At 44.4% G+C, this 22,819-nt stretch overlaps 1 protein-coding gene across 2 annotated transcripts in view; it reads right to left on the reverse strand.

Annotated features, from left to right (window-relative positions):
• Nucleotides 1-465: 465 nt before the first annotated feature.
• The window catches only part of CTNNA2 (catenin alpha 2), a 2,350,558-nt gene continuing 2,328,204 nt past the window's right edge, over nucleotides 466-22,819 (reverse strand). For both annotated transcript variants that reach the window (XM_029593361.1, XM_029593351.1), the window contains one exon: nucleotides 466-1,562. In XM_029593361.1, coding sequence (XP_029449221.1) covers nucleotides 1,275-1,562 — 288 coding nt within the window. In that variant the 3' untranslated portion in view covers nucleotides 466-1,274. The remainder of the gene's footprint in view (nucleotides 1,563-22,819) is intronic.

A 22,819-nucleotide genomic window follows, 5' to 3' on the forward strand; every position in this document is an offset into this window, starting at 1 on the left:
TGAGGAAACTGGTAATTGCATTGTCACGTGTCCTTTATAAAATCCCCCCCACTTATGCAGCAGAGGCAGCATTTGCATGCACATGTGCGCATCCGTATAAAATTATGTGCACATGCATGCGCATTCAGTCTATTTAATATCATGTGAGCATATTTGCGCCTATGTTATAAAATGGCTGCGTCCTTTTTGCGAGCTGGCCTATGTGTATACATGTGCGCCCGTGAGGCTGTTTAAAAGTTTCCATCATATAGGTTCCTTTAAACAATACTTCTTCAAAATAATCATAATGCTTATTCTCTTCTATAATTAGGAGAAACTAAATCATTCTGAGCCTGAAATAAATGATGGCACCTTTAAATAAAAGCATAAATATGGAGTTTATGTCTCACAATACTAGTAACACTATTGTTCTCTTGTGCATACATACATTAAAAAGGACATGAGATTTAAGAGTCCAAGAGTAAATGAGTTTATTGATAGCTAATGGATACAAAGGTTTATAACTTAGTACCTGTACTCCAAGCTACATCTACATATTTGCTCCTATGCTCTCATTTCCTTACCGCTACATTTTCCACCAGCAGATCATCTATCTCTAATCAAAACATGAAAATAGGCCATGTAAACCACCATATTGTGCTTCATATCCTACTGTGCCAATTTCAATTGGCAAATGTACAGCTTTTTTCATAATAAATGTAGTACTGCACTAATTGGTAGCATACGATCTTAGATATAGAACACTGCAAAAACTAAAAGAATGAAATATGGAATAAAAAATAATTTTCTGTTGGATTAGGAATTTTTTTCAATTGAAAAAACACACACTAGAATGAGATTTACTTTAAAACTTAAATTGTTCAGTTACTGGGCAACACACCTAAGCATATTTGCTAGTACATTTTTGCACTGTAACAAAAGCAATACAAGCTTTATGATCTACCGTTACACTTCCAGTTATTCACTTTATATACCTGCCAAACTAAGATTTCCTGCATGCATAATATTTTGCTTTGAAGACATGAGTTTCCACATTTTATCATGGCAATTCTTTGGCCAATTGAATGTTACAGTCTAAAAAGAAAGCTTGGGATAACTAAGATTAATATTAGAAGTATATTTTCTGCATTTATTTTCCTGTGTGCAGATGTAGAAATCTTATGCTGCATGCAAATTGACATCGCTCCTCTAGATCTCTCATGCCAAACGCATACAAGTCAGCAGGTATGGATACAAAAAAAGAATATAAAAAGCCTGTTGTATAGCCTAGAGTTTCAAAAGGAATCCATAGCTTTAAATTCACTTAAAGCCTGTACAGGGGAGATGTGTTTTTTCTGTGACCCTCTTCTCACTCTGGTCTGGTATTCTTCTGGCTTTTCTCTCTTTACTAAGGGCTTCTTTTCAGGGGCTTTCATCTTCCAAGATACAACTGGTGAGTTGACAGCGGCTGTTCCATAGATCTTCTGGTATTTAGTAGAAGCCACATAGGAAGCTTTCACAGTGAGGACCACAGCATTCATCAGGTTTTTGGCTGCCTGGATGAGAGAAGTAGCACTATCCAGCTGAAAAAAGGTTAAAAGAAAGAAGGCAAGTTTATTCAAGATGCTTGCGTTACACAGTGGAATATCTCAAATACAGTTGTCATGTGCTAAAGAAGTCACTTTGTTATAGACATGATTATGGTTTCTCACCACTATTTTGCATAGAAACCTATGTTTCAGATGTATTTGTAGACAAGGCCAAACATTCTTATATAACTTAAACCCACTCATTTCAGAATCAGATTTTTCCAATTAAGGATTCTTATTTATTTGGCATACAGAACATAACATGGATTATCTACAATTATGTAAACAGTATGATAATTGTTAAATCATATTTGAAAGAGTATTTAAAAAAGGCTGGAACATGATAAGTTTACATAGATACTTCTGTAAAATTCTTGATTCTAAAAAACAGTCATTTATATAACTACTAATATTGTTAAGAAAGTTTTATCACAAATAGGACAAGCCATCTGCTCTCTTTGTTGTTCTGTTTATATACTTTACATCCCATTTGTTGAATAAAGCTGCAGACACCTCCTTAGAAGTAGTTATCATCACAATTATATACATAAATCAATTTTGTTATTTATTCAGTACCCTACCCAGGGTGCAATATAACAGAATAGCAGATTACGGTTGAGTGTACACACAATACACATTCAACTTACAGCTAGTTATGAGACAAGGTTGATTATGGGAATATTAATTTGAACAGATGAGGGTTTTTTTTTTTACATAGAAATGATGGCAGAAAAGGTCCAAAATGGTCCATCCAGTCTGCTCATCAAGCTTATGGTAGCACTAGCCACGCCAAACTCATCTCCCCATAAAGGTATCATCAGGGTGTGGCAACTACCATGCTGTATAAGTTACTCCCATACTTGTTGGTTGCTGTCTGACACCAATTTCCTGTTATCTCTTGCCGTTGAAGCAGAGAGCAATGCTAAACATGCAAACTACTTGGGCAATTTAAAAATGGGCCCCCGCATAACTAGATTGTCTACATACAGCAGGCATTTGATCTCTGAGATATTAAGTTTCAGTCCTGGTGGCTGAGGATCTCTCTAGAGCTTTGTGGAGATTCCTGAAGGTGTTTAAGAGTGTAGAACTGAGGCTACATTCCCAATATACTCCGTCTTGCAGCACATGCCGAGAAGCTTGCACTAGAAAGTGAGGAGCAAAGGGATATTTTGGATGTCTGGAAACAGTTTGTACCTAAAGGAATTAGTATATTCATTCTTGGACCATAAGGTAATCTAGCAGGTTAATAGACAAGAGCCTTTTGATTGACACAATGAATCACTGTTAATGAGTAAATTATGATGGTGTATGACCTTTATTAGGTTAGCTGTTCTTTTGAGGATAAAAGAGGAGGTGGGATCCTGCCAGGTACTTATGAACTAGATTGGCCACTATTGGAATCAGAATACTGGGCTGGGTAGACCTTTGGTCTTACCCAGTATGGTAAATCTTATGTATTTATGAAGATTCCTAACAATGGAAGTCTTCCTTGGCTTTGATTCACAGATTGCTATCTATGTGCATCTGGTATATTAAAGATTAAGAAATGAATTTTAGACTGGCATTAATTGTATACTTTCTTTTGCTGGACAGCTAGAGTAAGGCAGACCTGTCTACAAAACATTTTGTTTTATATGAAGTAAACCTTTTTAAAAAGTAAAAAAAATATATCAATGATTTAATAGAATACACTGTAAAGAAACATATAACACGTCAAAATTGAAATAAGGACTCTTTAGCCTATGTGGGTTTGACAGGCAAGTTATTCTTCATTGCTACAATATTAATATTCCTTTGTTGTCTAATTAAATGTATACATTTTCATCATTTTCTCTTTGAACTATACTTTCATTTCAGTACCAAAACTCCTATTGTTTCTATTTTTTTATACTTAATGATATTGTTCGATATATATTCTGGAAAATTCCAATGTGTGCAAAATGGAAACAAATATAATGCCCAGTTTTCAATAATCTGCACAAGTCACTAAGGGGCGGATTTTAAAAGGAGCGCGAATAGCCTACTTTTGTTTGCGCTCCAGGCGCTGCTAAAAACCTGGATCGGCGCGCGCAAGGCTATGGATTTTGTATAGCCGGCGCGCGCCGGGCCACGCAGCCTACCCCCGTTCCCTCCAAGGCCGCTCCGAAATCGGAGCGGCCTCGGAGGGAATCCTCTAACGCCCTCCCCTCACCTTCCCCTCCCTTCCTCTACCTAACCCACCCGCCCGGCCCTGTCTACACCCCCCCCTTACCTTTGTTGGGGGATTTACGCCTCCCTCTGGGAGGCGTAAATCCCCGCATGCCAGCGGGCCTCCTGCGCGCCGGGCCGCGACCTGGGGGCGGGTACGGAGGGCACGGCCATGCCCCCGGACCGCCCCGGGCCGTAGCCACGCCCCCGTACCCGCCCCCAAAACGCTGCCGACACGCCCCCAAAACGCAGCGACGACCGGGACAGCCCCCGACACGCCCCCGACACGCCCCCCTCGGAGAACCCCGGGACTTACGCGAGTCCCGGGGCTCTGCGCGCGCCGGTAGGCCTATGTAAAATAGGCTCACCGGCACGCAGGGCCCTGCTTGCCTAAATCCGCCCGGTTTTGGGCGGATTTAGGCGAGCAGGGCTCTGAAAATCCGCCCCTAAATGCATACATGAGTGGGCATGTGGAGATATATATACAGTATTTTATAAACTGTGTGGCAGGAGCTGGACAGTTTATGAAATACTGCATATTTCTGCCCTGAAATTACGTGCATGTTTCACTATGCCCATATATTTGAAATGCACAAAAATACATACTTTCTCTACCCATGTTATGAAATTATGAACATATATTTTATGTATGCAATAATTATAAGGAGCCACTAATAAGCAGAAAATGTATCAAAATTGTGCCTAAGGAATGTCAGCAAGCTGGGAAATTATTAGGTCATGAACTGAAGTAGACAACCTGGTTTTCTCAATCATTCATCACAAACGAAGAAATGCTACCACAAATAGCACTTTAAATATTGCACTTAAAATATACAGCATCAAATTAAATCATAAAAGTTGCAATGAAACACATGACTCTATGTAACTAAACCTCCCAAAATCTCAACATCGGCCGATGATTATGTATACTCCGGCATGAGGAGCGGTTTGAAGTGAAACTTATCTGTCAAATGTGGTTTCATTCGGACATGCCTGTGTCACTGTCTTTTTGCTTATACTAATTATTTAAATTCAAATAGCTTGTGGCTGTCTTTGCATTACAATTATAAGGAGGCCAACTGCTTTGATAAATGGTGAATTTTGAATAATTCCTATACCCATATGGCTAATTTTTAGCTGGATAACTTATTATTTATCTAAGATTTAGCCAAATAAGTAAGGGGTATGTTACAGATATTCCAGTTTGTGGATGAGTTAGTGGAATAACTTATCCAATATTTGGAGTTAGCTGAATAAGCTATTTGGGGCGGATTTTAAAACAATACGCGTGCTGGTACTTTTGTTCGCGCCACCGGCACGAACAAAAGTACACCAGATTTTATAAGATACGCACGTAGCCGCGCGTATCTTATATAATCCTGGGTCAGCGCGCGCAAGGGGGTGCACATTTGTGCAACCTGCGCATGCCGAGCCCAGCGCGGCCTGCCTGTTCCCTCCGAGGCCGCTCCGATTTCGGAGCGTCCTCAGAGAGAACTTTTCTTCGCCCTCCCCCCACCTTCCCCTCCCTTCCACTACCTAACCCACCCCCCCGGCCCTATCTAACCCCCCCCTTACCTTTGACGGCAAAGTTACGCCTGCTAGCAGGCGTAACTTTGCGCGCATCGCCGGCAGCCCCGCTCCATCCTCCGGTCCTGGGGGCGTGGTCTGAAGGCCTCGACCACGCCCCCGGGCCGACACCACGCCCCCGAAATGCAGCGTCGTTTCGGGAACGCCCCCGGACATGCCCCCTCCCTCCCTGTTTCGAAAGCCCCGGGACTTACGGCGTCCCGGGGCTTTACGCGCGTCGGCAGCCTATGCAAAATAGGCGCGCCGGCGCGCGAGGGCCCTGCGCGTGTAAATCCTGCCGGATTTATGCGCGCAGGGGTTTTAAAATCTGCCCCTTTATCTATTACTAGATATGCCTCAGAGCAGATCTAAAGTTATCCGGGAATGCTGTGTTTAAAAAAAATAAAATGCAGTCCAAGAATGCACCTGTCAGGTGAATTACCTTCTTCAATAAGCCCTACAAGAGAAGAAGAAGAAAAAAGGTAGAGGCCTATATTCCATGAAAACTCAACCAAGCCTCCCTCTTTCTGAAATCCAGAAATGGGGAAGTCAAATCTGTTCCAGGAAGCCCATCTTTCCCTTTCCTTCTCTCGCAGTCACCCCACCCCGCACCCTCTCACCCCATCCAGAATCTCCCATACCCTTAAATGGCACTGGGAACTGGGAAGAAGCGCCCAGCAGTTGACATGTTCATCATTGCTTAGACATCAAAAGTTCAATACTGGCTGCATACACTACTAGCACTGCTTTCAAAGCAAAGCACTGCCAGCAATGCATGTTAAGTACGTGATGATCTTTGACGTCTTAGCAATGTTGGACACACTAGGACCTGGGCCATTCATCTGAGCTACTGGAAACATTTAGAGGTATGGGAGGTTCTGGATGGGGTGAGAGGGTGAGAGTTGGATTGACCTGGGGGGGGGAGGGTGAAAGTGGACTTGCTAGGATAGACTTGTCTTCTCAATTTGTGGATTTAAGGAAGAAAGGGAGGGGAGGATGGGTTTTTGTGCATATTGGCTGTTACATTTTTTTTATTTTGGGGGGAGTTTGGAGGGAGGGAGCTTGCCTATCAGGGGTATTGAGTGTTTCACTGTTTTTGGGTTTTTTTAAATTCAGCATCAACGTTTAACCGGTTATATTATACATGTACCCGGCTATCTTTGAAATCTAACCGGTGATATTTAAAGATAGCTGGTTAGGTTTCAAAGTTATCCAGCTGTATATAGCTGGATAACTTTATTCGGAGTATGCAGCTGAATATCCATAATAATAACTTATCCAGCTGAACTTATATATTTAATACTGGCCTCAGTTTGTGCACATAATAATTCTGAGTTATATGAAGAGGCATGTATTTTATAACGAATGAACATACTTTGCTTCTGAAAATACTTGCATACATACTTGCTATTGTCACCTATTTGCTGACACATCCACCAGATCACTCAGACATCCGACACATCGCCTTGACCACCCAGCACTTCATCCTGACCTCTATCACTTAACCCAGACCTTCCACCCAAAAACTGCAGTTTCACTTCCGTAACTTAATTAACAGTTCTATCAGTATACAGACAAGTTTGATAATGTACTTTTGAATCCTGCTCCATAACGCCCCCTTAAACCTGCTATTTGTTTCCCTCTTAACATTTTGTGAGTCACCAAAATATGCACCTGCTCACGATATATCCTCCTAAATAGCACATACTCATGTGCATGCTACTATCATGCATTTACGCTGACCGCATGTGCAGAAACATTTTTTAAAATTATTTATTTATGAATTTTTATCAGATGAATTGTGAATCAAAATTAGGCAATGAAAGAAATTTCAATACATAAATACATAGGTAAATGTTATAAACCTATTTATATCATATGTTCCCCTTTATAAGTAGGCAAAATGTATTGTGGAATACTAAGAAATAAAGTAAAAAGGGGAAAAAAAAGCAAACACTGATTGGAAGTCCATGAAGTACCACCTGACCCTTGGCCACTTAACTGGCCTGCTCCTTATCCACTAGAAAAGGTTACAGATAAGAAGGTTATACAAAAATAAATTTGTTCTTGCTGTACCACCTTACACTTACAGAGAAATCTCAGGGAAAAAGTAGCGCCAATCTCTAAAACATGGGGTTTAGGTTTCCCTGGAAATATCTGGATCCTCTGTCTGCAAAAGGAAATATTTTTATATTTAAAATATTGCTGAAAGACAGATTATTTATCTGAGTCAAGAACAAAGGAAATAATAAGCGTACCTCTGGTTGCAATCAGATCTTGTGAATTTTGCAAAAACTGAGAAAGAACAGGTCTATCTATAGGAGTAAGCATATCAGAAGAAACCTCTATAAGGTTAGACGCTTTTTCAACCTCAGGTACATAATAATAGAGATCAAAAAAACTGTATCAACCAAAAATTGTAATGTTTTTATAGCATATCTTTTAAATAACTCTATTCCAATCATCTAGTTTTAGGATAATTAATAAGTCATAGGTTTTGAGACCTAGATTTATTCTCCAACAACTCAATTTTATAATGAAGACTTGAATTGTTCTTGATTGTTATCATTTCGCTAGCCTGTAATACAGAGATAGTAGTCATTAGATATTAGGGATGTGCAGAGCAAAATTTTATGTTCATATTTTTTATGTCCGAAAGGGGGTCCCACTTGCGGCCAATATGGACATAAAAAAAATCCAATGAGTTGGGTATATGTACATATGTGCAAAAAAAAAATTTAAACCCCCTCACCCTCCTTAATCCCCCCCCAGACTTACCACAACTCCCTGGTGATCGAGCGAGGAGTGAGGACGTCATTTCTGCAATCCTTGGCGAGAAGCATGTAACGTCGGTGGCACGTCGAGTGACGCGGCGTCACGTGATTCCCGGCTCGTTCGCGCCGGACGGCTCGTTCGTCCCAAAAAGAACTTTTGGCCAGCTTGGGGGGGCCTCCTGACCCCCCCAAGCTGGCCAAAAGTTATTTTTGGGCCGAACGAGCCGTCCGGCGCGAACGAGCCGGGAATCACGTGGCGCCGCGTCACTCAGACGCGATGTCACGTGATTCCCGGCAAGTTCGCGCCGGACGGCTCGTTCGGCCCAAAAAGAACTTTTGGCCAGCTTGGGGGGGCCTCCTGACCCCCCCAAGCTGGCCAAAAGTTCTTTTTGGGCCGAACGAGCCGTCCGGCGCGAACTCGCCGGGAATCACGTGACGCCGGCGTCACTCGACGTGCCGCCGACGTCACATGCTTCTCGCCAAGGATTGCAGAAATGGCGTCCTCACTCCTCGCTCCATCACCAGGGAGTTGTGGTAAGTCGGGGGGGGATTAAGGAGGGTGAGGGGGTTTATATTTTTATTTTGGCTCAACAATCGCGATTTCCCACATATCGAACATATCTATGTTCGATATGTGGGAAATCCGATCGTTTATGTCGAATCAATTTTTTAAGTAAAAAAAAAATATGAGTTGCGTTTTACTAATGTGGTCAATCCGAATGCACACCCCTATTAGATATTACAGAAGACTCAATATTTTCTATCCTTTGTCCATTTCAGATACTTTCAAAGAGGTTGCTGGTGAAAATTGAGAACATTTTAACATTGGCTGATTTAATGCTAATTTTATGCATGATATCATGTCTCAAAATATCTCTCAAGGAGATTTCTATTGGCTCTGGGATATCTTCAGAGGGATCTAACAAAGGGTGAGATTGAGTCAGAAGAACCAGTTGTTCCATGGAACCTCCTTCCAAATCAGGAGAAGGACCAGAAGAGCTAACTTTTAAAGTGGTTTTTGGGGGTTTGGGAGAGTGGGGGAGGGTTTTTTTGTTATCGGATCGGGCGGAGCCGATAACAAAAAAAAAAATCGAGCCGAATGATCAAAACTTTAAGATTTTGAATCGGAACCAGAACCGATCAGATTCCGGTTCCGATTCACATCTCTACCTATCAATCTTTCCAGTTAGATCGATAAGGCCTTCGAGGGAGGTAGGGAGTTCTCGTGCCACCAATTCATCTTTTATCCGGGGAGCCAATCCCTCCAGGAAAATAGTGTGCAGGCTATCCCCTTACCAATTCAGCTCTGTGGCCAGCGTATGGAATTCAATTGCATAGTCAGAAAGAGAGCTGGTTCCTTGGCGCAGCTGCAAGAGATCAGATCCCATAGCTGGAAGCCTGCCAGGTTCTTCAAATACCTGTTTAAAGGCGGACACGAATTGCGGAAGGTTGGAAAACATGGGGTCAGAATGTTCCTACAAAGGGGAGGCCCATGCCAATGCCTTGCCACCCAAAAGGGACAAGATAAAGGTTGTCTTGATCAGATCATTTGGAAACAATACCTCTTGGAGGGTGAAATGCATATAGCATTGGTTCAGGAATCCCCGACACCATTTGGGATCCCCAGAGTAACGTGGTGGAGCCGGCATGGAAATGACCGCCCAACCAAGGTCAGATCCCAGCATGGAGTCCGCAGGGGTAGGCGGTGAGACAATAGGCTGAGTCAGGGAATCTTGTTCAGCCTCAAGATGGTTTACATCCACCACCACCTGCTTCATGCTTAGTTGAAGATCCTGGAGCTTCTGGAATATCCCGGGAATGGACTTTAACACAGCCAGATCCACAGGATAGGAAACCAGCAAGGCATGTAGACGCTCCAAGGAAGAGGCCAGAGTTTCAAGAAAATGCTGCTGCTCCTGCATTTTGGCAGCCAGGCCTGGAATGGTCTGGAGGGCACGCGGCTCCACCGAGTCCATGGCCTTTGTAATCTGTTGTGCTTGAGGTGGACCCTTGGCCTAGTGCAGGATTGGTACGGCCCTCTTGTCGGACCCAGAGAGAGCCTGCCACCAGGAGGCGGAGCACACGTGGAGACAGAGGCAAGTTGGAGCTTCACCAATAACAGTCTGGGGGTTTCTGCAGTTTGAGCCCTTGGGTGCCTGGACTGCCTGGACTTAGGTGGGCCTCTGAGAGTCTCCTGGAGAGATGACAGAGTAGTCAGGCCAGCTATGGTCAGGCTTGGAGAAGTCAGCATAGTCAGGCAAGCGGAGGTCAGGCTTGGAGAGGTCAGCGTAGTCAGGCAGGCGGATGTCAGGCTTGGGGAAGACAATCCAAAGTGGGAGAGGTCAGGAACTCCGAAGATACCTGGAGGCAAAAGGAACAAAGAACCTTATTGCAAAGGCAAGCTCTGACTGTCAGACTGTCAGGCCCGGTGAGATGATGTCATCCAGGAGGGATGGCAGCATAGGGTGCCTTGCCCCTTTAAATAAAGAGGAGGAGCACGCACGTGTGCCAGGGAGGAGGAGTGCAGGACCCAGGAGAGCGGCGTCCCCGCTGCTGAAGATGGAACAGGAAGCAGGAGCAGGCCGCAGAGCGGAGCCCAACATGGGAGTGACCCCATGCCGTGGAGACGCAGCTGAGGGCGGCTCCATGCTGCAGGCAAGGCTGGGGATGGAGGCCCCTTCCGCTGGAGGGGACAAGGAAAGGTTGGCGGCCTCCGGGCCTCCTGGAAGTGCTGTCGGCGGCCTCTGCTGCAATGGAAACTGCTGCGGCGGTGGTTCCCTGCTCGAGTCGTGGCAGCGATGGCGGCAGTTCCCACCGCACAGATAGGGCATCGGCGGCCTCCAGCTGCAGGAGGAGTTGAAAAAAAGAGGTGAGACACTGCCCATGGCTCTGGCCGCGGGCAGGATAGCAACACATACGTAACCCAAAGGCAGTATGTACGTGGCTAAGTGCTATTCTATGCTGTGTCTGAGTCCCTCAGCCAGTGGTAAGAGCACCTTAAGAAATCACTGAAGGGTGTGAATGATTGACTCACCTCTTAATAGTACTATAACAATGGGAAAAATGAGCAATGCAACCATAATGCATATACACATATGCAATTAATAAAATGCATGTATCTATGCAGATTATGCTCCATCATTGTTATGGTGTTTTAAGTTGATTCATGAGCACATCAGACACTGCTGATCTGTTGGTTGATTATTCATTACTAGAGATGTGAATTGTGTCCTCGATCGTCTTAACGATCGATTTCGGCTGGGAGGGGGAGGGAATCGTATTGTTGCCGTTTGGGGGGGTAAAATATCGTGAAAAATCGTGAAAAATCGAAAAAACGTAAAATCGCAAAACCGGCACATTAAAACCCCCTAAAACTCACCCCCGACCCTTTAAATTAAATCCCCCACCCTCCCGAACCCCCCCCCCAAATGACTTAAATAACCTGCGGGTCCAATGGCGGGCCGGAACGGCAGCGGTCCGGAACGGGCTCCTGCTACTGAATCTTGTTGTCTTCAGCCGGCGCCATTTTCCAAAATGGCGCCGAAAAATGGCGGCGGCCATAGACGAACACGATTGGACGGCAGGAGGTCCTTCCGGACCCCCGCTGGACTTTTGGCAAGTCTTGTGGGGGTCAGGAGGCCCCCCCCCAAGCTGGCCAAAAGTTCCTGGAGGTCCAGCGGGGGTCAGGGAGCGATTTCACGCCGCGAATCGTTTTCGTACGGAAAATGGCGCCGGCAGGAGATCGACTGCAGGAGGTCGTTCAGCGAGGCGCCGGAACCCTCGCTGAACGACCTCCTGCAGTCGATCTCCTGCCGGCGCCATTTTCCGTACGAAAACGATTCGCGGCGGGAAATCGCTCCCTGACCCCCGCTGGACCTCCAGGAACTTTTGGCCAGCTTGGGGGGGGCCTCCTGACCCCCACAAGACTTGCCAAAAGTCCAGCGGGGGTCCGGAAGGACCTCCTGCCGTCCAATCGTGTTCGTCTATGGCCGCCGCCATTTTTCGGCGCCATTTTGGAAAATGGCGCCGGCTGAAGACAACAAGATTCAGTAGCAGGAGCCCGTTCCGGACCGCTGCCGTTCCGGACCGCCGCTGGACCCGCAGGTTATTTAAGTCATTTGGGGGGGGGGTTCGGGAGGGGGGGGGATTTAATTTAAAGGGTCGGGGGTGGGTTTTAGGGGGGTTTTAGTGTGCCGGCTCACGATTCTAACGATTTATAACGATAAATCGTTAGAATCTCTATTGTATTGTGTTCCATAACGGTTTAAGACGATATTAAAATTATCGGACGATAATTTTAATCGTCCTAAAACGATTCACATCCCTATTCATTACTACTGTCCTGGGAATGCTAGAATAGAAGGAACAGAAGGACAAGAGAAAGGAGACAAGTTCATGGACAGTGGTGGCAAATATATGCAAATGAGGCAAGGGGAGGGTCTCCCCAGTCCTTGTTTGTGGAAAAATTAGCAACCCTTGGGTAGGGAGATGGGGAGTAAGGACCTATTAGCCTGTGCCCTGGGTCTCTGAAATACCTAGCAACACTTCTGGTATTTGGAAAGGGAAAAGCTGGCCCTGAATTATCTCTACATATACAAGTGATTTTATGGATTGTTTTTAAGTGCTACCTGCTTTAGTTTTTGAAGGCTAATTGTAACATGGATAGCAACACTTTAATGGTAAGAACATTCAAAGCAACAGATAGGTATGACATATGACTCAATATAACATTAATGTATCATACTGTACATGATTTATGCTACAAACAGGAAGTTTCTTGACATATTACTCATCCTACTTTTCAAAAATGATTTTAAATTATCATTTTAGTTTTCAATAATGAATAGCACTTTTACCATTTGCTTTTTAAGAAACCTAAATCAAATCATAAGGAACAAAATAACATCTTGTGACATATCAATTTGTACAAACAACGCTAAGATGGAAACAAATCTAATATAAACAAATAATTTTTGCATAATGAAAGAATGACACAGTCTACACAGAACTTTTAAAAGCACAATCTTGACAGTTGCAACTTGCTTTCTTATTGCCCAATTCCCTCTCCCCACCCCAGTCTCCTGTTCTGAATTTATCAATGCTATTCAAGAAAAAAGATCTTTATTAGATGTATACGGCCTCAGCATAGGTCAAGTGCATTCAGCAAATAAATAACTGAATATAAACAAATATGCCATATAATGTCTCAGATATAGATAGGTGACTATACCCTCACCTGCTGACTTTCAATTTGTAAGTACTAGGGGTGTGCATTTGTTTTTGCCATATTGGCGATCCGCAACGTATATTGCACTATTCGTAGTATTCGTGGGTAAGCGAAACGTATCGCGATTCCAAATGAATACACGAATCTTCGCCGAATTATATGGCCACCTAAATAAAAATTTAAATAAACCCTCAACCCTCCTGAACCCCCCCCCCCCCCGAAGACTTACCAAAACTCCCTGGTGGTCCAGCGGGGGGTCCGGGAACCATCCCCTGCACTCACACCCTCGGTGCCGGTTTCATCATGGTGCCAATAGCCTTTGTCACAGGGGCTACCGATGCCATTGGTCTGTCCCTGTCACATGGCCATCGGGGCCATCTTGTGCTCCTACCATGTGATAGGGGCTGACCAATGGCACCGGTAGCCCCTGTGACATAGTATGGGCAAAGGCTATCGGCGCCATTTTGAGTAATGGCATCGGACGGCTGGAGTGCAGGAGGTCGCTCCGGGACCCCCATTGGACCCCTAGGGACTTTTGGCCTACTTGGGGGGGCATCCTGACCCCCACAAGACTTGCCAAAAGTCCAGTGGGGGTCCGGGAGCGACCTCCTGCACGCCGGCCATCCGATGCCAGTACTCAAAATGGCGCCGATCGCCTTTGCCCTCACTATGTCACAGGTACTGATGGTCGGCCCCTGTGACATAGTGAGGGCAAAGGCGATCGGCGCCATTTTGAATACTGGCAGCAGCTCGCCTTTGCCCTCACAATGTCACAGAGGCCGACCGTCGGTACCTGTGACATAGTGAGGGCAAAGGTGATCGGCGCCATTTTGAGTACTGGCATTGGACGGCCGGCGTACAGGAGGTCGCTCCCGGACCCCCGCTGGACTTTTGGCAAGTCTTGTGGGGGTTAGGAGGCCCCCCCAAGCTGGCCAAAAGTCCCTGGGGGGCCAAAGGGGGTCCCGGAGCGACCTCCTGCACTCCAGCCGTCCGATGCCAGTACTCAAAATGGCGCCGATAGCCTTTGCCCATACTATGTCACAGGAGCTACCGGTGCCATTGGTCAGCCCCTGTCACATGGTAGGAGCACAAGATGGCGCTGATGGCCATGTGACAAGGGCTGACCAATGGCACCAGTAGCCCCTGTGAGAAAGGCTATCGGCACCATGATGAAACCGGCACCGAGGGTGTGAGTGCAGGGAATGGCTCCCGGACCCCCCGCTGGACCACCAGGGAGTTTTGGTAAGTCTTGGGGGGTCAGGAGGGTGGGGGGTTGTAGTTAATTTGAATTTTAGCTGGGACACAAATAGAAATCGCCGTATTAACGCATCGGGGCGCCATACGGCCGAATGCAACGTATCTGTTCCCCGAAGAATCCGAATCACGAATGCAACGTATGGCGTCCCTCTGCACATCCCTAGTAAATACTCAATAAGCATCATGCTCTCCACAGGATTGTCTGTAGAAGTCACCCTTTTTTTGCACATTCCACTGTCCAGGATGTAGGGCCATTGAAGCTTTGCCCCTCAAGAAATCCTCTAATTAAATCCTTTATTATTGGGCAACAATGTTCTCTACAGTGCAATGACATACTGGTCTATAAAAATGCAGGAGTCACTGATGAATATGAAACATAATTCTTGGGTGGTGAGCAGGCCAGTCCTGGCCATCAAAGTTGAAGACTTGATAGGCAAATTGTCTTAACACTCATCCACCAATGTATTATAGGGAGAGGAAGACCAGTTACTTGGTATTCTCTGCCCAACCTCTGTGGTGCCATCGGGGTGGGGGCCTTTAAACCAGGACCGCGGACACTGTGGGATTGCCATCTGCCTTGCCTGCTACTCTGCCTTCACCTGTTGGACTTCCTGCTCACATGAGCGCACTGTTTAACCTACAATCCGATGTGGGTTCAATAATCGCTAATCCACCCCCTAATGCAATAGCGGGATTAGTGCCTATTTAACCCTCGTCCAACGCGGAGTGAATGAGATAGTGCTCATCGAATGCAAATGCATGTGAATGAGGCTATTACTCGTTCACTCCACATCCAAAAATATAAATGTTCGTCTCAGATGCACATTTATCGCTCAGATATTAATGCCTGCCTGGAGCAGGCGTTAATAGCTGAGCGCATGTAAAAGAAGTACAGAAAAGCAGAAAAAACTGCTTTTCTGTACTTCTTCAGTAAAAAAACAAAAAAAAAATACCTCGGCAGACCGCCGAGTTATTAAAGACCGATGCCGTTTTCATTACTGGCAGACGGCAGGTTATGAAAATTGATGCCGAGTTTACCGTCGTCGGTCTTCAGAACCAGCAGCCACCGTGGGGTCGCGTTAGCAAGGAGGTGCTGAGGTTGCGCAAGCGACCCTAGCACCTCCTTACTAGCACGACCCCCTAATTTGCCTATTGCATGGTGCCCCCCTTGCAGGCACCATGCTTGCATTAAAAAGTAAAAATTATTGCATTGGCCCCACAGATAATTCAGGTCACCAATAAGAACTCAAAATGTGAGATCTCCGAGTGCCACAGCAATAATTCACACCTTGTACATGATCTAAAGACACTGATAACAAGCTATGGAGAAATCAACGGTCAGCATTTCATACCAAACATGAATATGTATGACATTTTATCAATATTCATCGAATTCCAAGAATTTATACCTAATTCATTGTAAGTAATACCTATGCATAAGTTAACATTTTTCCTAAGAAATTACAGTTAGCTTTTTGGATTAAGCAACTCTAAACCTCTCCATATATGATTAAGCATGGCTACAAAAAAATGATTTAAATATAGAATTCCTAGCATGCTGTAGCTATATTATTTTCAGTACTTTTTCCTTTAGTTGTTACTAGCTAACCTAAAAGTGCGGTCTCAGTCCTTATATGACGGCAGTTAGCAAAACCTAACTAAGGATTTCAAGCTGGAAATGCTGAAATTTCCCACAAACACATACCATCTAGAAATCTCAGATCAGCGAACACATTTTCACTTGATGACCCAGATGCCAAATCTACCAAACTGGCAGCCACACATGAAAGAACATTCTCTATCACTAGCCCTTGTAAACTAAGAAATCCTTTAAAGCAGTGGTCCCCAACCCTGTCTTGGGGGCCCACCAGCCAGTCAGGTTTTCAGGATATCCACAATGAATATGCATGAGAGAAAATTTACATGTTATGGAAGCAGTGCATGCAAATTTTCTCTCATGCATATTCATTGTGGATATCCTGAAAACCTGACTGGCTGGTGGGCCCCCAGGACAGGGTTGGGGACTACTGCCTTAAAGCCTATCTATTTACCCAGGCTTTCACAGAGTGAATGTGTCCTGGGGAGCAGCACTTTACTTAATTTTAGCTGATATTGTCTACAATGGCTTAAACCTTTGTATGCAATTATTTTATGTTTTATCCTGTTGTTTTTAAAATTGTGTATGTTCACCATGTAACCTTCCCCCAAACCTTGGAAGGTGCGGGATAAAAGTGATCTTAAATAAATAAATAAAACAACCAGCTTTAAACACAATATTTTATGTGTGCCCTTGGATGTGGTCAGCTCTTTCACAGCCCATGGAAGTGCAACCTTGTTTGCCAAGGGCTCCCCACTAACCTAGGTGCAGCCATATCATGAGCTTGGAGATACTGCGTATAGCTGTAAATACATCAAGGCTTATGTTCAGAACGTGGTAAAGTAGTATATTGCTGTAAAACATACTGCATGTTGCCACGTGCATATCAAGGCCTATATCTGAAGCACATTAATGTACAGTGTGTATATTGCAACAAACATATCTAGGCCCCATCCAGTAACTGCCACTGTTACCTCTTCAATGTGCTTCATGCAAATTTTTAGGGATGTGCAGCAGGGACGGATTCGTCCCATTTGCCATCTTCTGCTCCTACCATGTGACAGGGGCCGACCAATGGCACCAGTAGCCCCTGTGACATAGTAAGGGCAAAGGCTATTGGCACCATTTTGAATGCCGGCAGCCAACGGCCCGAGTGCAGGAGATCGCTCTGGGACCCCCGCTGGTCCACCAGGGACTTTAGGCAAGTCTTGGGGGGGTCAGGAGGGTGGGGGTTTGTAGCTGTGTTTAAAAAAGGTTTGGACAAGTTCCTGGAGGAAAAGTCCATTAACCATTATTAAGATAGAGTTGCAGAAATACACTGCTTATATTTTTAGGATAAGCAGCTTGGAATCTATCTACCCCTTGGGATCCTGCCAGGTACTTGTGACCTGGATTGGACAATTTTGGAAACAGAATACTGGACTTGATGCACTTTTAGTCTGACACAGCATGGCAAGTTTTGAGCTCTTAAGTTCTTAACCCTATAAAATCCCAGACAAGTCTTCTTTCATGTCCTACCTCCTGAGCAATGTCCGCATGAACAACTGTATAAAACATAAACATTCTTCCAGTGCACAAGCACTGCCTCTGTGATGAATGAGGCTTAATACACAAAACACATTTCACATGTAACAAATTAATGAAGGAGATATCTTCTTTTGTAAGTCCAGTGAAAAGATCATCAGCTATTAGCCATGCTTATAACATGGTACTCAGATTTCTCTATCTTCTTCCTACAAAAAATGAGGTGGAGACACAGGAGCAACCAATCCCAGCGCACAGAATAATTATTCAAAGAAGTGGAAGGAAGAAGTTTAGTCCTAAAATTTACATTTTTAAATACACGATGTTTAATATAAATAGAGGCTTAATCCACCTACCTATAATGGGGGGACTGAACTGTTTATTAAGGGTATGCAGGGAAAAATTGTTTTTGCTTTCTGGTTTGTTTTTAGGAGGGTTTTTCCCATGAAGTTCAGTTTATACAATGTTTGATTCATTTCATTATTGAAAAAAATGAATCAAACATTAAAACAAGAACCCTTCAGAAAAAAACTGAAAACTGAAAACAGAGCCTTCCAAAGCCTCTCAAGTCCTCCCATCACATACAAATCACCCATCCCTCCTACCTAGAACAATGCTGGGGCAAGGAACCCCCAGCCCCCACTTATCCTGTCTGGTGGGGATCCACCGCCAGAGAGGCCTAGGCCATGCTGAAGCCTCGGCCTTGCATAGGCCAAAGCTGCAATAAGTTGCTGCAACCTTGGTCTCTGCTTAGGCTGGAGTCCAGGCTCAGGCTTGAATCCACAGCCTCACTCGGAGGCCGGTTCCAACATTGTGGCCTCGACCCAGACCCAGGCCTGATACTGGGGCCCATGCCAGAAGCTGCATCCAGACATCTGGGCCTCAGCCTAGACTGGAGGCTGGGTCACGATGCCCAGGCCTCAAACAATACCCAGGCCAGATGCTGGGGGTCCAGCCAAGAGGCAGGGTCTGATGCTTGGGCCTTGGTCTAGGCCAGAGCCAGAGCCCAGACCCAACATCATGACCTGGCCTGGAGGCCAAGTCCTGATGCTGGGGCTTTGACCCAAACCCAGGCCTGATGACAAGGCTTAGACCAGAGGCTGGTGGCTGACGCTTCAACCTTGGCCATAGCCTGGGCTGAGGCCTGATATTGTGGCCTAGGCTGGAGGCCATGAACCAAACCCGGGGCCTCAGCACAGACTCAGGCCTGATGCTGTGGCTTGGCCTAGGGTCAGGCCCAGGCTGAGAGCCCACGACTCGGAGCTCCCATGAAGCGGTCCTCTTCTGTCTTCATTTTTCATAAACTGACGCCGTGCACTGCAGTCGCACTAGAGGTAATTTACTCTTGTGCATTCACCCCAGCGGAAGGCACCATTTTGATGTATGGCAATGCCCCCCCATCACTATTGCAATTTAGGTCCTCTCTCCCTTGATCTCATATTCTATCCCTCAGTTCCTGAATCTTCTCCTCCTTTCTACTTCTTTCTTCTTCCCAGATCTTGGAATTCATCTTTCAATCCTTCCTATTCCTTTCACCCATTCTTCAATTCCAGAACCCTCTCTCCTTCTCCACCCTGATTCTGCTCAGACAGTCCTAAAGTTATTTAGCTATGTTGGCTGGATAACACTGACAATCACAGTTTATCTGCTAACTTAGCTAAATAGCTGGCTCAGCCCTTCCCCCAATCTAGCTACATAACCTTTTAGCTAGCTAAACAGTTATCCAACTATCTTGGGGTCTGTCAGCATGGCAGGATTTTCAAAATAAATGAAGGACAAAGAAAATGAACCTTTTATTGTCAAAACTAGCATCTAAATTATTTACTTATTTTTCAAGCTGTGCTGCTTTAATCTCCATTTGAAATACAAGGAATCAATGAGACACTGTGAAGGACAGAGCACATCAGGGATAAATTTGTATCCAAAAGTGAGGAAATGTCCTGCCTAGTGAGGGAAGATTATCAGTTCTACCATGGTATAGTTAGCATTAACAATGGCAGAAAGTATCAGAAAATACTGAATGTCATGCACAGTGAGAGCTAGATGTAAAAGATTTTTGATGTGATGCATTAAAAGATTATTTTTCCAATTTTGGTCCGTTTGAAAACTGCTTAGTATATCTGGCCCTTAACAAGATAGAATAGGATAAAAACACACCCAAAAAAAACAAATTAATCTCATGGAATCTATAGTATATCTTCTCTATCTCTTATCCTTTTCAAGTTCAAGTTTCTTGAAAATGACTGAGATCCCTTTAGGTAATGTCTTTTTTTCCCATTATGACGGCATTAAAACATTATAATAGCAGAAGAGAAAATTCCCCTTTCATTTTATTCATATAATATTTTGTTTCAATTTTAATAATGCTAGCTATTCATTTCTTTCAACTAATTTATTTTTGTAAATGTTGGATTTTGTAAGAGATCTTTGAGATATATATAAATGTTTGTGTGTTTGTGTGTATGTTTTAAAAAAAAAATTTTGGTGTGTCACAAACACAGTAAGAAATCTGCTTGCATTTTTGGGGACTATATACCACAGCTTATGAGCTGATCACACAATTCCCTCAAAGCCATATGAATTTTTTAAACCAGAAATTATCTTCTTGGCAGATAATAGGCTCTGCTACTCTAGCTTTCTAACCTTGCATGCATTAATTGGAAAGTTAGCTTGTAGCAACATTTTCTCAAATAACTTGTGCCTTTTTTCTCCTGGTAGACAGCTTAAAATAAAACCCTGAATAAATGTCTACATCTGGTGGAATGATTCCAGGTTTGTTTAATGATTGTGCATTTTTGCTGTTGAAGTTATGTGCTGCAATAATCTACATTATTCTTTTTTAAATCTTTACTTATAAAGCTTTTTAAAGCTCCAGCAAACAGATTTTTTTTAAAGAATTTAATTGGGATTAATGTTAAAATAATACTTCTTTTTTTGTGCATTAACCAGTGCAGTAGATTGAAGTATTCTATTATCCCAAATTCCATATTATTGGTTATAATTTATGTGACTATACTGCTTTCTTTTTGTTTTCTTATAATGAATCTGGTCTTAAAACTCACTTTGGGGTGATTCAGTTCTGCTCCAGAATTAATAAAATTCCCAGCCAAAATGTACGTGCCAGCTATGGCAAATACAATTGTTTATATACTCTCATTGAAAAAGGCCACCAAAAAGGTCTGTATGTTTCAGAAAAGACAAATAAACCCACTTGGGTGGAATTTAAAAGGGTTACGCACATAATATACGTGTGTAACCCTTTTAAACCCGCTCCTGAGCGCACCGAGACTATTTTGCATAGGCCTGGCAACACGTGCAAGCCCCAGGATGTGCGTATTTCCCGGGGCTTGAAAAAAGGGGTGGGGAGTGGGCAAGGTGGGGCGGTCCAGTGAGGTGTGGGGGCAGGACAGGAGCGGGACCGAGGCCTCCGGCACAGTGACCGTGCCGGGGGATCGTGCGCTGGCACTTGGCCAGCGTGCGCAACCTACGTAAATAGAAAAATAAAGGTGGGGGGGATTTAGGTAGGGCTGAGGGGCAGGTTAGATAGGGGAAGGGAAGGAAAGGTGGGGGGCGGAGGGAATGGGGAAAGCCATCGGGGCTCCCCTAGGGCTCGGCGCGTGCAAGGTGCACATGTGTGCACCCCCTTGTGCATGCTGACCCTGGATTTTATAACATGCGCGTGGCTGTGCGCGCATGTTATAAAATTGGGCGTAGATTTGTGCGCGCCGGGTTGCGTGCACAAATCTGCGCCCGCACGTAATTCTTAAAATCCGGCCCACTCTGTTCTGGTCTTTGAGCCAAACCCTGCTTACCATCATGTATTGATATATTCAATGCCCCTTTTGGATATGCAAAGTCATCTGCTGACATAGAAGCACACTGTGCATGCTTACAGTGTGACATAAATGAGATTTCTAGGCAAAAAGCTAATAGCTCTTGCCCATGCTTCAAGCCAGGCTCTTCTTCATTTAAATATTCTCTCAACCACTTGCACACTCTTCATCCATAGAAAATAATGGGGAGCAAAAGCTTCATGACAATACACATACAAAACATCATACCTCCTGTAAGAAATAAAACAAAAACAAACATTTCACAATGGTTTAAGAATGAACAAAGAATGCTGAACTGTTGTTGTGATAGTGCACACTAAACAAAAATCAGGGCCCCCCAAAAAAAAACCCCTAACCGTGGGAAAAACAAAATTCCCACGAGGGGCCCCGAAACGAAGCCTGACACAAATTTTCTACCTGAAGCACATCTCTAGTAGCTACTGCTTCACAATCCATGATCATGTTTTTATTTCTAATGCCACCCCTCTTCCCTATCAGATGTGCATAGTAATTTCAGCCTTTATTATTTTTTTTTTTAATAGGTGAAATGCCATAACTTTTACATTAAGCCTGTGGAGCTCTCTGAAACAATTGTCCAGCTGAGTAAAACGTTACAAATACGGCTTTCTCATAGCATCATACCATAGAAAATGTTACTGAAATAAAGATCAAATAACAACCCAAAAATATAAGCATGAAGCGCATTATCCACTAACATGTTTTCATATATGTCTTAATATTTAACTATATACAGTAACCATTAGGGATGTGAATCGTTTTTTGACGATTTAAAACAATCGTCAGATATATTTTAAATCATCAAAAATCGTTAAGAGTTGCGATACAATAGAAATTCCCCCGATTTATCATGAAAAATCGTAAATCGGGAGGGGGGAGGGCGGGGAAAACCGGCACACCAAAAAAACCCCTAAACCCACCCCGACCCTATAAAACAAATCCCTTACCTTCCTCCACCCTCCGGAACCCCCCCAAAACTTTTTACGAGTACCTGGTGGTCCAGTGGGGGCGTGGGGACCGATATCCCGCTCTCGGTCCATCGGCGCCATTTTGGCTGCCACTCAAAAATGGCGCCGATGGCCCAATAAAAAAAACACCCACCCGACCCTTTAAAAATGACCCCTTAGCTTCCCCCACCCTCCTGATCCCCCAAAAACAGGAGCCGGCCAATGGCATGAATACCCTGTCATATGGTAAGGGCAAAGGGCCATCGGCGCCATCTTTATGAGTGGCAGCCGACTGCCTGAGAACGGGAGATCGCTCCCGGG

Source organism: Rhinatrema bivittatum, chromosome 1 (genome assembly GCF_901001135.1).
Source record: "Rhinatrema bivittatum chromosome 1, aRhiBiv1.1, whole genome shotgun sequence".
Classification (NCBI taxonomy): Eukaryota; Metazoa; Chordata; class Amphibia; order Gymnophiona; family Rhinatrematidae; genus Rhinatrema; species Rhinatrema bivittatum.